General features: G+C 40.3%; 1 protein-coding gene across 1 annotated transcript; it reads left to right on the top strand.

Moving 5' to 3' along the window:
- The first annotated feature begins 1429 nt into the window (after positions 1-1429).
- Positions 1430-3511, top strand: FIBIN (fin bud initiation factor homolog). The gene has a single exon (XM_059931292.1). The coding sequence runs from the start codon at positions 1911-1913 to the stop codon at positions 2544-2546; it is 636 nt and encodes a 211-aa protein (XP_059787275.1). The 5' UTR covers positions 1430-1910; the 3' UTR covers positions 2547-3511.
- The last annotated feature ends 14398 nt before the right edge of the window (positions 3512-17909 follow it).

The following is a 17909-nucleotide window of genomic DNA, read 5'->3' on the forward strand; positions in this document are numbered from 1 at the left end:
CTCATTTGACCTACGTTTTCACGATGCCAAGTATCTGGATAAAAATTAAAATGTGTGGTCAACATGTTCCTCAAAATCTATGCATGTGGCACCACATCGACAAATATCCAATTACGTAATTGGACTTCTCACTGTCTAGCTAGGGTTGTTTATGTCATTGAAAGTGATGGCAGCAAGTATGGCACTGTGGCGCTAAATGACACCAGTGCCTTGTGATTCTGAGAGGGAGATAAGCATAAACACAGGCAAATCACTTGAGTGTTTCAGGTACATTTCAAGGCAGAAAGAGGAAATAACCGTAGAAATAGGGATGCTGCCTGTTTTCCCACTCCTTCCCTGTCTTCTCCTCCACTACCCTATTCGACATACAATATCTCTTATTTATTTATATTAATTTTCTTTCCATGTCCCAGAATGTAAGCTCCAGGAAGGCAAGGATTTCTCTCTATTTTTGTTCACTGCTCTTTCTGTGAACAAAATAGACTCTGGCAAATGATAAATGCTCAATAAACATTCGATGAACAAATGAGATGGCCTGAAGGAGGGCAATATGCTAAGTAATTCATAAATCAAAAACTAAGATGGCCTGGTGAAAAAAATACTTTTTTTTCTAAATTAAATTAAAAGACCCAGTGACTTAATGAGTCCTGGCTGGCTGAACTGCAATCTTTGTGATAATAAATAATTTGTTTAACTTTCTATCCCTTGGGTTCTCCACCCAGAAAACTGGAGATAACAGTACCAGTCCCATATTCTTCAAAACTTTTAAGTGTCCCAAAAGAGGCAATAGCTGTAAAGGTGTTAGGTTAAAGATGCAATGGAGGAGCTTAGCAAGGATGGGCTTTCATGAAATTAAACAATTATCTCAGTTGCGCATTGACTTATTAAACTGGCAAAATTCCATTTATCAGCTTTTGTTCCTATACATACTAGCAACCATACGTTAATCAGTTTTCTATATTCCTATTTCTACCAGAGTATTGTTATTGTAAATTTAATTAACTAACCATTTCCAAACAAAACTGCAATTTCATACACTTCGAATTTTCCTTTAAAGCCATAAACTTTTTGATGCTAAAAATAGACATATCCACAGAATGCAATCTAACTGCCATTTATTTTATTGTTTTGGAAACAATTTTAAGTTGTGAAATGGCATTTCTCCAGGGTAATTACCCTTCCTCCCCATTCGTTAATAGCAAAACAGTCTTTCTGTTATGGGAATTCTATTCATCCTCTTCCCATTTTCTCCTTCAAGCTAAATTCTATTTTCCGGGGTCTCCTTACCAATCCTCAAAAAGAGACCCTGTACCTTTAATAGCACAGACCTGGTGAGAGGTTTCTTTCCAAACTTGTTCCCTGGCTTCCAAGTGACGAAACCAGCTGTAATTTGAGAGCAAAGAGATCCTCAGGATATCATTAGCCAAAGGAAAAGCTCCGCATTCCCACCCAGTCCAGGAGTTGAAATAGTATCAGAGGGCAAGAACCTTTCTCTCCAGCTACAGGCTCCATTTCCCAAGGAGCAAGGGGGAGCTCAGAGAGCCAGAGTGGGGCAACGGAGCCAGCCAGCGTCCAGCCAGAGAGCTGGAGGAGGGGTTCCCCATCCGTGCCGGGATCCCGTCGGGAGGGAGCCGGCTGAGTTCCAGCTACCCGAGCGAGCGCAGGAGCTCAGAGCGAGGGTGCATCCTGGGCTGCGGGCTGCGGCGGCTGCTTCCCAGGCTCTGGTGCCGCAGCCACATGAAGCCAGTTGGGGAGGGGGCGCCAGGGTGCAGCGAGGCTACTGGGACTGAGGCTGACGCCGTCTCAGGGAGGCGCTGACTCCCTAGGGGACCCCACCCCCCCGCCCCGCTTCCTCGCGCCTGGGCGAAGAGTCTTCTCCAGCGGTCCCCCCGTCATCCTGAATATCCAGGATGGTGTTCATGAAGTTCCTCTGGATGGGTTTTCTGTGCCACCTGTGTCAAGGCTATTTCGACGGCCCTCTCTATCCAGAGATGTCCAATGGGACTCTGCACCACTACTTTGTGCCCGACGGGGACTACGAGGAGAACGATGACCCCGAGAAGTGCCAGCTGCTCTTCAGGGTGAGTGACCACCGGCGCTGCTCTCAGGGGGAGGGGAGCCCCGCCAGCAGTCTGCTGAGCCTCACGCTGCGGGAGGAGTTCACCGTGCTGGGCCGCCAGGTGGAGGACGCGGGGCGCGTGCTGGAGGGCATCAGTAAGAGCATCTCCTACGACCTGGACGGGGAGGAGAGCTACGGCAAGTATCTGCGGCGGGAGTCCCACCAGATCGGGGATGCCTACTCCAACTCGGACAAGTCTCTCACTGAGCTGGAAAGCAAGTTCAAGCAGGGCCAGGAACAGGACAGCCGGCAAGACAGCAGGCTCAACGAGGACTTCTTGGGGATGCTGGTCCACACCAGGTCCCTGCTGAAGGAAACGCTCGACATCTCTGTGGGGCTCAGGGACAAATACGAGCTGCTGGCCCTCACCATCAGGAGCCACGGGACCCGGCTAGGTCGGCTGAAAAACGATTATCTTAAAGTGTAGGTGGAAGGGCAAACTTCCAGGGAGAGGGAATCAAATCAGACCCGTGGTGGAAGGTGGGGTACAGAGACGGGACTTTTTCCCATATACTTATTACTTTTTATAACCAGATTTGCACTTGGAGAGTGATCTGATGTGATCCTAACAAGAAAGAAGTGAGAGTTGAGTGGTTTTAGTTTTATACACTATTTATGTGATTGCTATTGATTTGTCACCTGGAAAGAAGAATTTAAAACCATGTCTCCTGCCTTTCCTAGAGGGGCTTTATATCTCTGCAGAGACACCTGTTTCAGCCACATCTGAAAGGACACAGTTTATGCAGTAGGGACTGTTTAATCTTCCTCATCCTGAAGATTATGTGAAAATACCCAGGGAGCATGTGCATAGCTCCTTTCTGCCTTCAGCCTTCTCCCCTGGCCTCTGAAAGCTGTCAAAGTCGCCTGTTTTTCAGATGAGGTCAGCGTGCCTGCCAGAGGATGGAAGTTGCCGGTTTCTTCTCCTTTTCCTTCTTATTTATTAACCATGGTCTTTAGTTGTTTTCTTTTTGGTTTTGGATTTGGGTTTTTTGGTTTGTTTTTTTCCTTAAGTATTGGCTAGAAACTATAGGCAAATCACCTTTTGCAGGGAGATGTCTGCTGTGCCGCTGTGGGTGTGTGTAAGTTAAAGGGGTCACATTCAAGAAGTCTAAGGTTTGTGGGGATTATGCACTCCTGTGATATGCTGATTTGCTGTGTCTCTCATTGTGTGTCTGTGTCATCGGCACTGCAATCCATTACAAAGGAGTAGGTAGCTTGCCTTGACACACCCCCAAATGCCTGTGATTTAGGTTACCAGTGTATTCTTTCTCATTTAAGGGTTTTGCTTCTGTTTGCTTATTGAAAACTTGTACTTCAAGTAGAGGGAATTTTAATTCTCATAACTCCTTAACTAAGTTTTATTATTCAGCCAATAAATATGTTCTCATATAATACCTGCTTATTTTCTAATTTATATTCATAACTTTCATACTGCAAAGAGGAGCCAGTGCAAAAGGCAAGAGAAGGCTGGGATTGAAGCCAGTTTACTTAGAATATATGATAAAGAAGGCAGAGGGATCGCTACGTATTTGGCAATCCTCCCTTCCCTGGCCACCCTTACCATCCTCAAAAGGAAAAAAATAAAATCTAGGCTGTGCCAAAACTTGATCTCTGCTGGTCTGCCTAAAAACTCCAATTTTCTCTAGTTTTCCCCTAGAATTAATTGGAAAAGTTTATGGCAAGGCTCAGAGCTTATATGCCGTCAGAATGCAGAGGGAAGGCTCCGTTCTAAGCTGTAGGAACTACAGTGATGTTTAATAACTTTGAAGACAGGTCTACGTTATTTCATTAATGATTTTTAAAATGGAAATGCACTTTATTTCATATCTTTTCCCAGCCAATCCTCACCTTTACCTTAAATATGCTTTCCTTTCATACATAGGCACACACACACACACACACACACACACACTGGGAAATAAGTGTTCATAATCTATTCTTCAACAGGGAGCCATTTTTTCTCTCCCATGCACGAGGAATCCAGTTTTCTAATCCTCTGAAGTGTCCAATATCCTCCTATGACAATAGGGGAAACTGAGGCCCAGAAAGTGACTGATCCTCAGTTAGTTCTAACAGCATCAAGTCTCCTAGATTTAAGTATGGGACTTTCCCACACTGCTCTTTTCAAAGATGTTGAGAGATGAGAGGGAGTGGCCTGAGGCCTGAGGCTTTGCATAACTATTTCATTGTTTCAAATAAAAAGGAACAAAATATGGAATAATACTTCAGATAATCATTTGTCATTTCTTTTCAGCACCCAGGGGCCTGATTTTAGCTGCCTCTAGTGTATGGGGAGAAGACTGGTGTGTGGGAAAATGGTAAAGGTCTTTTAAGAGGGGTTTCTATCTTTATTCTATGAAAGATGAGGAAAAAAATAACAGCAGAGGCAAAGGAGATGATATTTGGTACCTAAATGATTGTAATTTGTAATCACTACCCTTCTTATCTCAAAACTTTCATATCACTCACTTCACAGTGATCACATCTAATCCACAGACGTATTAAATGTCATCTCCTTAATTTTCCCAGTTGTAATAAGAGGATATTAGACTCATGATATGGATGGAAAACTGATTTCCTCTTGATGCTGATTTCAATCAGCTACATACAGTAGTACATCAAAAAGGATTTAAATGACACAGATGTAAAGATTGCTGTACCCAATTAGAGATATCTTCCATGCGTGCAGGAAGGCGAGTGGTGACACATCTGCTACAAATTTGAAAACCCCAAAATAGATAATGTCTGAGGTTCTTTCCAGTGCTGACATTCTATGATTCCTACAAAACCAGAATGAAATGATCTGACATTGAATCATCCATTCAAGGCTAGATGTAATGCCAGTAATCTCACAGAGTCTTATGTAAATGGCCCCAGAGGGCAAATAGGAATTCCCAGGTGGGGAGAGCAAACCATCCTGGACTATCAACCCAGAGGCTAGTATCACAAGGAGTTTCCAAATCCTCCTATGACGGGGAGGAGCCCCACGCAGATCTTTCCTCTCTGCTTCCTTATTCTTACTAAGACTTTATTACTCACACAGTGACAAATTCTTTTTTTTAAGTAGTGGTACTTTATTTTTTAGACCATGAAATATTTTAAGAATCTGAAGAAAACTATATGCTTTCTTCCCTGAGAAATCTACTTACAAGAACATTCATACAATGTAGAATAGTCTAGTCTTTCTTTAATAAATATTTGTCGATCACTCAATATGTGTCAGGCACTAGGTTAGGTTGTGGGTAATTCTGAGATATTACAAAGTGTTGGGACACCAACTAACTGAAAGTTTAAAAAAGCCTCTTAGGGTTTTATTTGGAGTAGGAGACATTTATTATTATTATTATTATTATTATTTTCATTGTTATTATTGTTATCAACAACAACAAAATATCCAACTTTTTTGAGAACTCAACTCAGCATTATTGGTGAGAGCCTGTGCTAAGAACTTTGCCAGGGTATTTCCCTTAATTCTAACAACAAACTGTGTGAGGAAAGTATTATATAAAAGGAATTAACATATGCCAAGGGCTTAGTATAGTACCTGACACAGAATGAATCCTCAATAAATGTTAGTTGTTGCTTTACTGTATTTATTATTATCATTATTTTTATAACTGAGGCCCAGAAAGCCTAGGTAATTTTCCCAAGGTTAAAACAGTGATGTCTTATTTGCTTCACTATTCTCTCACTTTTGAAGCTGATGATTATCTAGTGGGATATATGATCAAATAAAAGAAGAATGTGGAGGGTAAGGGCCCACTGGAGCTGCCAGCTGCCCACTCCAAACATTGTCCCTTCTAGGCCAGGCAGCCTACAGCCTACAGCGGTTCAGATGCCTGAGAGCTGTCAGTCAGAAGCTGAGCGGCTCCACTGGTAACAGAATTCCTCGTGGTTACTTTCTCCATGTAGTGCATTGTTCAGTATCCTCACACTCTCAATCTGACCATGTGAAAACTGCCATATACCTATGAAGAATTCCATAGATATCTGTCCATCTATAGTCTGCCGATAAAAGACACCAGGCCACGTTAGCCTCTGCAGAAACCAAAGCCACACTCGGAGAAGCTGGCAGGTGTGGGTGTGTTATGCATGGCAGCACGGAGAGGCTGTTCCGCAGTTTACATACTTCCACTGTCTTTTAAACTCTCACTTACAATTCTGCTAAGGAAACAGACACAAAACTTTCTTAGAGAAGCCTTGCAACTTCAATTATAAACTATTTAACACGTAATAAAAGCATCCATGAGAACTACTAAAGATATGAAATCTCCCTAAAGGGTATGGTCAAATTTCCTTGGGACATTTTTCAGAGGATGATTATTAAAATCTTCTTGATAAAGAATAATACTAGGGTGTGAAATATGAATGGTAAATGTGGTTTATAAATGTTTTAATATAAAAGGAAAAACAACTGGAGACATAAAAATCTTGGTTAGAAATAGAATACAGAAATACATGACAATCATTCACCAGTATAGAGAATGAGATTCTGCAAATCATCTGAGTAATTTTGGAATCAGGGTGGTCCTTAGGAATACTATTTCCAGAGTCAGAATCCCCAAGGATATGTTATTCACCAGACATTTTTAAAGTGCCACCATATGAGGTAACTAGGATAGAAATAGTAGAGTCGGCTCTCTGTATCTGCGGGTTCCGCATCCCTGGATTCAACCAACCTCGGATAGAAAATATTTGAAAGAAAAAAATATTCCAGAAAGTTCCAAGAAGCAAAACAAAAAGCAAAAATAGTGCACTGGCAACTATTTACATAGCATTTATGTTGTATTAGGTATTAGTAATATAGAGATGATTTAAAGTATATGGGAGGATGTGAGTATGTTATATGCAAATACTAAGCTACCTTTTATAAGGGACTTGAGCATCCCTGAATTTGGGTATCCACGGGGGTCCTGGAACCAATCAACTTCAGATACAGAGGGACAACTGTGTTTAGGCATGTGAGGAAACTGACACCTAAAAAAGGATTTGAGCTTGGCACACTGTGGATTGGTATGTACAAGGTCCAGCAAGAGTCTAAACTAGAATTGTCTGGACAATGTAAAACTGTAAATAAAATAAGGATTTTGTATAACCACATATTCAAGGGATAAAGGAGTTTCATTGTTGCTGTTATTATTGTTGGTGTTTTGCTTTTTAAATAACTATTTTTCTAGTTATATAAGCCATACCTGCTGAATTCTAATAATGTGGCAAACAGCAGAACATAAAGAAAACAAAATCGTTCATATTCTCAAACTCTCCCTGCCATACACTCACTATTTGCATTTCGGTGTGCATTCTTTAATGCTTTTCACACATATCTATGCATTGTATTTTTTTTTTGAAAAAATGATATTATGATAATGCATTGTTTTGTAGCCAGTGTGAAGTTTAAGTGTTAAATATGCTCAATTGCATAAATCTTTTAAAAATGCTTAAATCTATCCACCGTGCTTCAGGAGGTGGAAGTTCTGGATTCAGCTCTTGGCCCAACACGTGTTAGCTGTGCAACTTCGAAGAAGTCCCTTCAATGTTCTGAAATTCAGTCACTTTGTTTGCAAAATGAAGATAATAATAGCTAATATTTACTGAACAGGCACAAAGTGTTTTCCATACATTACCTTATAAAATCCTCACAGGGTCATATTTCAGGTAGATGTTATAGTTTCTGAACTTTTTAGATAATGACACCGAGGCACAAAGAGGTTAAGGTCTCACAGCTAAACAGGAGTGGAGTCAAGATTCAAAAGCAGGCAATCTGACTTCTCTATTGCCCTCATAACCACTAATGATGCTTTTCCTTTCTGGAAGCAGGAGACTGGACACATGATTTCTTAACTCTCTGCCTATTCCAGGATCTATGACATGTGGCCTGTGAAATGAACATTTTCTCTATATGAGTACCTTAACCGAAAAAAGTTAAACCCAATTTATCTCAAAGAACTTTTCTATCTGCTTGATTTTACATTGGGCCAAGTATCTCGTTATACCTGTGTCACTCTGTGATTTTTGCCTAAGAACAACTGGCTTCTTGCTATGACATTTTTCCAGTCACTTTCACATGTATTATCACTTTCTATCATAACACATGTTATGATAGCAGAGTAAATCAGAAAAAGAAAGAGCTTGGGGTCAGAGAGGAGAACTGAGACTAGGTAGTATAGGAACTAGATGGTTAGCATAAGAAATTTGGATATTATTCTAATTTCAATGCACTTGAAGTCTAAGGAGAGGATCTATTTAGATATTAATTAATATAATATATGTAATATTGGATAATATTTGGGTATTATTCAAATTTCAATGATCTAATTTCCATTTGGATATTATTCAAATTTCAATGCACTTGGAGGTCTAAGGTGAGGAGTAGTATGATCTGATTTACACTAAAAAGACTACGTTGGGAGGAGATTATATGTAGGGCAGAAGAAAAACAGAAGACATTTTGTGTGTCAATAGTTTGCTGTTTACAGAGCAGAACCTGACAGCTATGATTAATGAGGGAGAGCCTCCATGCTTTGGGATTGGCAGTAATGGCTTGCATTTTCCAGTTGTGAAAAGTTTCCTGCTGCAGGAGTTAAGGAAGTGTTTTTCCTGAATGTCTTTTCTTGCTTTGATCTTTGCCCAGCTCTAAATGCAGGCACTCCGTTCAACTTTCAAAATGTATGCTTTGCTGGCAGTCCCACTGAGTCAACCACTAACATTTTCCACATGATTCTACTACAGATTAAATTATAAAGAGCAGAAAACCTAGTGGGTTCGCTCTGCTCTGAGGTATATTTTTGCCTACCCTTCAAGTGTCTGTTTTCTCCTGTCCTGGTTTCCCCTCCCACTTGCCTTAGCAAAGCTCTTTCTCTCCTGTTTCCTCCTTTGCTCTCCATCTCTCCCTCTCCTTTTGCTATTAGGAGCATGGAAAGTAGAGGCAGAATTCTGATTCATATCATGACTCCGCAATTTATTAGCTGCAGAAGCTAAGCAAATCGTTTAACCTCTCGGAACCTCCGTTTCCTCCGCTGTACAGTGGGAATCATGACACATAGTTTGCAGGGTTCTTGTGAGGATTTGATATGCCATTGTATGAAGAGGATTTACTATAATACTGAGCCAAAGTGCGTGCCACTATACCCATGCTGTCTGGCCATGGGTAGCTCATCGAAGACCCTCTTTTAAGAAGGGACATCTTATGTGTTCTTAGGTTAAAATGAAAAAGATGTATTTCAAATAAGCCTTAGACACTGCATGTATGTGTCATGAACCTGTATTAACCTCCCCATTCTAGGCAGGCATCTCAGAAACCAACGACGTGTTTGTTCCCATTCATGTAAGAGAAGCTCCTTTGCACGTATGTGTGTATACCTCAAACATTCCTCCCTATTTAGGCCAAGAGAATGAATGCTATTGCAGGAAGTAACAGTTAGCAAACTTGCTTACCTTTCCTTTCCAAATGTTAACAGTGTCTTTGCTTTGTGCCTTGAGCAGGGGGGTGATGCACATGAAAGAAATTCGGGAATTGCAGTTCTTGGGCAGCTACAGTGAGAGAACTCGCAAATCTTGGCAAAAGGGCTACCAAGTGAGAGAGAATAAGAATATTAATTCCTAATATTTATTGAGCACTAACTACATATTTGGTCCTGGGTACCCTGGAAAAGTCCAGTTTTCAGGCCTATCAGACTAAAACCAGAGCCCATTTGTGGTGATCTCAATATGGAAAGCATTAGGGTGACAGCGTGATCTTCTTTATGTAAACCCACACTTTTGCTGTGTGATTTGCTGGCCTTAATTGCCTGGTAGTCCTCTATAGCAGCGGTACCCAACCTCTTTGGCACCAGGGACCGGTTTCGTGGAAGACAATTTTTCCACTGGTGGGGTGGGGGAAGGGCAGATGGTTCCGGCGATAATGCGAGCCATGGGGAGCGGTAGATGATGCTTCGCTCGCTCTCCCACCGCTCACCTCCTGCAGTGTGGCCCAGTTCTTAACAGGGGTTGGGGACCCCTACTCTAGAGTCTCCATGTCATGAGCTTGCCAGGGCTGGTAAATTGTACTGATCTAAGCCCTGTTTCAGCTCGGACATATGTGGGCTTCACTAAGAGGACCCGGGGACATTTGCATGCAGCTTGAAGACTTCCTGAAGTGAGAATTTCTGAAGTTAGTAATTCTCTAGCTTGCCTGCTTCTCCCCCATGCACTCTCTACTTGCGCTGCAATGGAAGAGGCCCTGGGTCAGTTGAACAACGACTCAGGATAGGGCATGGTGATCCCTGCAAAACACACTCAGAGAAGACTTGGATCTACATCCTCTTCAATATAAAAGCAGACAGTGTGGCCCAGTGAACACTAATCTGTGCATATATTTAGCAGTAAATCTAAGGAATAAATAGGCAACATTTCTTTTCTAATTAGAAGCATTTTGTTCACTTGGGAAACTTCAGAAATAGAACAATTTTTAACTGTTTGGCTCAAACAAAAACTCATTCAGGCTCAGAAATTGGCAAAGGCCATACTAATAATAAATACTTATCCCATAATCACATTTGCCATAGCCCCTCTAATTTCCAAGAGTTTTGTCATAAAAAGAATTGCAGTGAAAAATCTGGACTGACAGTTCACAATAATGACATAATATTAACAGGATGTCAGTGTTTACAGGGCTCTCCCATTTCCTCTGTAAAAATCTGACCATTACCAAAGCCACCACTTTGCCTTACATTCATTGTTAAACAACTATTTTTCAGAGGGGTTATTCATTCATTTTTCTGTTCATTCAACAAATATTTATTGAATACCTACTATGTGCAATTACTTTACTAGATTCAGAGCATAATAATTGTAATAATAATGATAATAATAAAAATAAAACAATAGACAATATTTTTACACTACTTACTATGTGCCCAGCACGCTATTTTGAGCATATCACATTTATTTAACACAGGTAAACCTTGCAATAACCCTTCAGAAGGTTTCCTTGTAAATTGCTCAACGACCTTTCTAGAATGTCACCAATGCCAATGCCAACCCTTCTTCTTGCCTCTTCCCTGATCCCCAGCTTTGCCAGAGTCCCCTCTCTGGCTACTAGCCTCTCCTGATCTGACCCCTCCTACCTTCTAATGGAATGCTAGTTCTGGAAGGATCGAGCAGTCTTTAAATCAGGAGTTCAGGAATATTTGGAGAAAGTTCTTCCTCAGTGATCCAGGGAGTTAAATAAAACAAACTTCAGATTATCTGAGAAAGAAATGTTAGAGAAAGAAAGTTAGCAGAAGAAGACCTTGACCCTAAGCTCAAGTTTTCAGGATTGAGCCAGCCAACCTGATCATGAAACCCAATATTTCAACATTATGTTAACCTCTGTCAGGCTAAAATAGTAATAAAACCGTACTTGTAATTACATCCCTGGATATAGTTTTGGCCCTGAGAGCTACACAGTCTGAGAACATCAGAGCTAGAAATAACCTTCACAAATGGAGAATCTGAGGTCTAAACAAGTGAAGAAATTTATTCCAGGTCATATAAACTCATGGTATTAAGGCCAGGATGTCACAGAATCACAACCCGAGGGGCCAAGTTCATCCCATTTACCTGGTCAGTCATCAGCTGCCTGAATTCCTTATATTATAATATGGCAGCCCTGCCAAGTGATAATACAGCCCACATGCTTGCACCCCTCAAATTGTGGTGCACTCCTTTGTCTCTGGAGGAGTGCATTCAATTGTCAGAGAGTTCCAACTCTTAGAAAGTTCTTCTGTAGTTTGAACTGAAATCTCTCCTCATGGAGCTTCCACCATTCAGGGACCCACAGCCTCATTTATCTCTTTTCCATATCAATTTAATCAATGACCCGGCAGCTCCTTTGGCCAGGCTCCATAGCCCCCAAGCTTTCCTTCTGTAGCATAATAACCAAGGTCTCCTTGCTCTACTTTATTACCAGCAAGCAATGATTTACAGTGGTTAAAAGCATGGGCTTTGCAAACCGACACACCTCTGGGTTGAATCTCAGTTCTACACTTACAACACAAATGTCCAAGGGCAGTTTATTTATTCTGACCATAACCTGGGTTCTTTTACGTGAATTGGTGATGATGATACCCACAACGTAGGGTTGTTGGGGTGAATAAATGAAATAACATGAATAAAATTCCAAGCACTACACCTAGCACTTCATAAGAATTCAACAAATAGCTCTGAATGGATGGATGAACAAACCCCAGGTTGGGTCTTTGTATAAATTCAGCATTATTAAGGGAGCTGTATAGAAAGAATTACAAATCTGGAGAAGACCCTGTTGGGGGGAAGGCCGAAGGAGGAATGAAGGGGAGAGGCCCGAATGATTACCCCAAAGCTGCCACGGCTGACGACTGACGAGCTTTCTGTACAGGGCATCCTCAGCCCTTCTGTCACAAGTTCACCAACCACGTGATAAGCCGTGTACTTCATGCTCATGGCTGTGCTCAGTAAGGGGACAGGAGGAGTCTTAAATTCAAGTCTTTTTCAACTAATTCTGGACTTTCTCATAAACGTCTGACCACATGGTAATTTGAAAGTCCAAACACTAAGTTATTTTGGGAATGGGAGAAAAGGTACATTCTATCTTATCCCTCCCCACCCCCTAACCAGCTACAAAAACAGCTGAACAGACTTTCCTAACTCTTTCCCAAAACTTTCATGTTTGGGCTGAGCTCAGCCCTGGAAGATTTCACTCTCAAGAGAAAGACCTGAGAAAGTCATTAAAGGCAAATGAAAGCCCTGGAATAGAAATACACAAGGAAGATGGGAATCCAGTTGGCTTTTTCTCCCAGGTGACCCATCTCTCAGTAACAGGAAGATGAAACCAAAGCAAACTGTCTCAAGGATAATATCTTTTAAAGCATATAAACTTCAACATAGTGTTAAGAAGGGGCTCTTGGGCACAGACTGCCTTGCATTGAAGCATGGCTCTTCCTTTGTCATCTGGGTTATCTGTGGCGAATGACTACACCCCCTGGGCCTGTTTTCTTCTCTATAAATGGATATTATGGTCCTTATCTCCTAGTATTTTGAAGAGAACCAAATGAGAGACTCCAGCTTGGTATATGGTCTGGCATGTATGTTACACTATTTCATTAAGTGTAAAAGGACAAAGAGCAAGCAGTCTTTGTCCCATGAATACAATGGGATCAAAATGATTAACACCTAGAGTCCACACTCTTTTTTTTTTAACATCTTTATTGTAGTATAATTGCCTTACAATGTTGTATTCATTTCTGCTGTATAATAAAGGTAGAGCCCACACTCTTTTTCCTGTCCCTTACCTGTTTGGCCCCTCCTCTCCTCCTATCTCCCTCCTGACTCTTGGTAAAAGGAAAAAACTGCACTGACACATGATCCACCCCACTTCCCAACAAAAACGTTTTGAAGGAGGAAGAACCACATGCATTAGGGGGCTAGAGTGTGACATGAAAGGAAAGGGATAGAGGCCAGGGATGCTGATCTGCATCCTACAGTGCACAGGACAACCCCCATGACAAAGAATGATCTGGCCCGCAATGTCAGTAGTGCCAAGGTTGAGAAACCCTGGTCTATAATATGTAAGACATAAAGGAGCAGGGGGACAATAGCGGTGTGATAGTTAGATTGAGGATCTTGAATATCAGGTTAAAATTCTTCCCAGACGTAATGGATGTACTATAGAATTAAAGGCACAAAGAAAATACAAATTTCAGAAGATTAGTATTACAAACATTTGTCTAACATATTAGAACACAGAGATACTAGAGACTTTCAGGCATCCTGATGCAAATTCACATATTTTATATAGTATCATGGTTATAATGCCCCAACATCTGGCTGAAAAGTGAAAGCATCTATCAAGAGGCTTATTTTATCTCCTTGGCTTCAAAAGACAACTGGATTTCTGGCCCTTCTATTGATTAGGGCTTCCTCTATGCTCTGGCAAGACAATTAAAAGGGATGAGGGATGTTGATTTTTCTAAATAAGAGTTTGGCATGATGTAGACAAAACATCTGGTTGATTGGCACTTACATTTTGCACTTGGTGGTTTTGATATGGAGGAAACATAATCATTGTTGGATGTTGGCTAGTCATCATTGTAAACCTAGCTGATGGCAGGGTAGAATCAACTGGTCCTAAAGTAAAGAATTGTAGGTATGAATCTTCAACCTGAAAGACCATTGCTTATAAGAAAGAGGAGCTCTAGAGTTGAAAAGGAAGAACTCAAGCATAACCTTCATTTATGTCGCCCTGTGATTGCTCATATCCAAATACCTTCTCAATGTACTCCTGAGAAGTTTGTGTAATCCACCAAAGCATTGGATCAAGCCACGTTCTCTGGACGAGGAATATATCTGCCTGGAGAACGGGGCTCCTTTTTCTTCAGGCACAAGTTACTGTCTGCTCACAAACTCAAGTGAATGCATCCACCCAGAAGGGGGACATTGTATTTTTGTTTGTTTTTTAGTTTCTTTTTTATTCATCTACCAAGAGGTGACACCTTGTTCTAATTCATCTAAAGGAACAATATAAACCAGTGAAGACTGTGGTCCCTTTTTTCTGCTTTTCCAGTTCTTACATATCTTTCCAAGCCCAGCTCATTCTACCTCCCTAAAGCCTTCTCTAGGGTTCCTGTCGATGGTGATATAATGCATAACAACTGTGATTAATAAAGACTACCTGGATCACTGTGTCAGGTAGAATATTAAAGTCTTATCAATACAAGGAGAAAGAATTCTATGATTTATTAACAACACCTTTTAAAATTACAAGATGGGGAGGAGGTAATATGTAAGCCAAGTATTTTCTTTCCTCATCCTTTCCTGACATTTACTGACATTATCATTCATTTTGGTACCCATTATAGACATTAATATAACAATAGTGAGCAACAGTAGATATTATCCCTGCATTCTCAGAGCTTAAGGTCTAGTGGAAAGAATCAGTAATCAAATAATCATTTACCTTCTGATGAATTAGAGATAGCCCCAATTCTTTGCTGCTTCCTTCATCAGGAGGTGGCATTTTACGTTCCTCCCCTTGAATCTGGATGGCCGTGTGACTTGCTTTGACTAATAGAATGTGGTGTAAGTGACACTGTGCCAGTTCTGGGCCCAAACTTTAAAAGGCCAAGAGCAGCTTCCATTCTTGCCCCCTGGAATCTAGCCACAAAGGTGTGAAGAACATTGGGCTAGACTACTGCATGAAGGAGCCCACATGGAGAGAGACCAGGGAAGGTGAGAGGCCATGATGGACATGACAGGGCCAACTGAGCCCCCAACTGAATGCAGCCACATGAATGACCTCATCATAGAATGTGGAATAGAAAAACCACCCAGCTGAACCCAGTCAACCAAAAGAATTGCACAAAATTTAAATTGTCATCATTTTAAGCCAGGAAGCATGGAGGTCATTTGTTATGCAACAATAGCTAGCTAAAACACATCATATCTAAGATAGACTTCCACTACATTCTTTTTCTATCACATTACCCTGTTTTCTTTATAGCTCTTATCACTGCCTAAAATTATTCCATTCAGGTTTCTGTTGTCTGTCTCCCCCAGCAGGAGAAAACTGTGAGAGCAAGGACCTTGTCTATACTGTTTCCTGCGATAACTTCTGTTCCTAAAACAATGCCTGACACAGAGCAGAATGTTCAGTAAGCATTGCAGCTTAAATGAATAGATGGACAGTTGCCACTATGATAGATGAGATAACTGAGAAGTAGATGTTGCTAAAACAGTTTGTAATAAGGGAATTAGACCTGGAGAGGGAAGTCAAGGATGAGGAGATTTGTTCTGATAAAGCCTTCACATGGTTTGTTCAGGAGGAGAGTGGAGAAGGAGCTATTTTCTTTCTAGTTACTGTTCAATTAATCATTCTCTTATAAGTGACATTATCACTTTAAACTTCCCATGGTGGCAGAGCATAGAAAGTTTTTCAAAATATTTTTAGAGCAACCTTCTGAGGATCCAGATATTAAATAGGTAAGTAATCTCCTGAATTATATAAAAAATTTAATTTTACAAAAACTGCTCAAGAAAAGATGTGGAATCTGCTCTAGTCCTCTGCTAGAAATCTGAATGAAAGAGAAAATTCTTCTTCCTCAATTTGAGAAAGTACCTCTTTCTAAATGTGAGGAAATTTTGAGGTATATTTTGTATTTCCTAAGTGTAGAGTCCATCTGAGAAATTTTACAGGAAGAAAGAAAGAGAAAGAGTTCTTAAAGAAGAGAGTCAGTGAGAGAGAAATATGGAAAGATCTTTTTTTCCTTCTTCCTGGAAAATGTTTCCTTGCTGGGAAAGAGGAAATCAGAAGAACTCTGGAGTTGCATGAACCAAAAACCAGAATGCTGTAGACACATAGTTTCAGGGCTGTGAGTGAGTTGGTCAGTAAGTAGTTGAGACCCTTCCTTCAAAGCCAAAAGATGAAGATAAGAAAAGATCAGAAAGAAAAAAGGATAAGAATGAAAACAGTTAGGAAATAATGGAGCTGATAGCAATTTTGCTATGTGTGTAAAATATATATGGAGTGTGTGGTAGAATTAAACCTATTTTCATCCTTATAGTTGTATGTATTCTATAAATGTTAGTTTTATACACACACACATATACATGCATGCATATCTATAAATATATACATGCATCTTGAGTTTCTATCTGTTTTTAAATTTTTTAAATTACTGTTTTGATCTTTGTTTAAAGCTTGGTTTGGGTTGTTTTAATAGAAAAAGATAAACAACATGAAAGGAAGAGAAATTCATGGTTATAAGACTCTGAGATGAGTTTGAAAAGAAAAATACTATCAATTCAGTACACAGAAGGACAACAAGATTCAGATCAAAGGGTAAACAGAGACTCTGGCTTCATTTGGAACATTGTCTGAATCTTTGATCCACCACTTACAAGCTCTAGAAACTGAGAACACTACTTAACCTTTTATCTCTAAAGGACAGGTTCTTTCAATGTTTTGAGGTATTTATGCATGAAATAATATGATGTCTGAGACTGGGTTTAAAATAATCTAATAGGAAAGGTCATGAGGTGGGAGGGGATGTGGGTAGAGGTGAAATAAAAGTGTCCATGAGTTAGCAGTCCTTGAAACTGGATATAGATGACTTTTTTGTTCTATTCTCCTTACTTGAGTATATGTTTGAAATGTCTATAATATAAAATTTTAATGCCAGGAAAAAATAAATAAATAAAGGACAAGTTCTTTCTATTCAGTTCAAGAAATATTCTATGCTTGAAGAACCTTCTATACTAGGTTCTGACACTACAGCAGGGAGGAAGACAGCTAGCTGTTGCCCTCATGGAGTTTAGATTTTAACCAGAGAAAGAGACATTTGGAAAGTAAATTATAAATGAGCTGGGAATCTCCTCAAAAATCTTTAAGAAAAGTTCCCTTATAAAGTAGTTGAGAGGATTTTGTAAAATAATACTTATAAGGTTTCCAGGATCGTGCTTGTCACATCATAGACATTCAATAATTTGGAGTTCCAAGCCCCTTGTCCTTGAAGCAAACAGAAAGTAGACAACCAATATCTTCCATATTTGAAAGGTTGATGGGGGCAAAGATCATAGTTGCCTATTGTTCACCACAGTTCTAATGCTTAGACTGGATTAATGAATGACTGAGTTGATACCTCTTAAAGCTTAAATACAAAATACATTATGTAAGTGTGTAGCTTTGTAGCACTGCCTGTTCTTTGAAAGCCAGACAGTGTCTCACTTACCTTTTCCAAGTCCATGGTGAGTAACACAATGCTGAAGAAATGATAGAGAGCGTAGACCGATGGGAAAA

Source organism: Balaenoptera ricei, chromosome 8 (genome assembly GCF_028023285.1).
Source record: "Balaenoptera ricei isolate mBalRic1 chromosome 8, mBalRic1.hap2, whole genome shotgun sequence".
Classification (NCBI taxonomy): Eukaryota; Metazoa; Chordata; class Mammalia; order Artiodactyla; family Balaenopteridae; genus Balaenoptera; species Balaenoptera ricei.

Coding starts and splice junctions, on each gene's coding strand:
- FIBIN (XM_059931292.1), top strand. CDS start 1,911: ATGGTGTTCATGAAGTTCCTCTGGATGGGTTTTCTGTGCCACCTGTGT.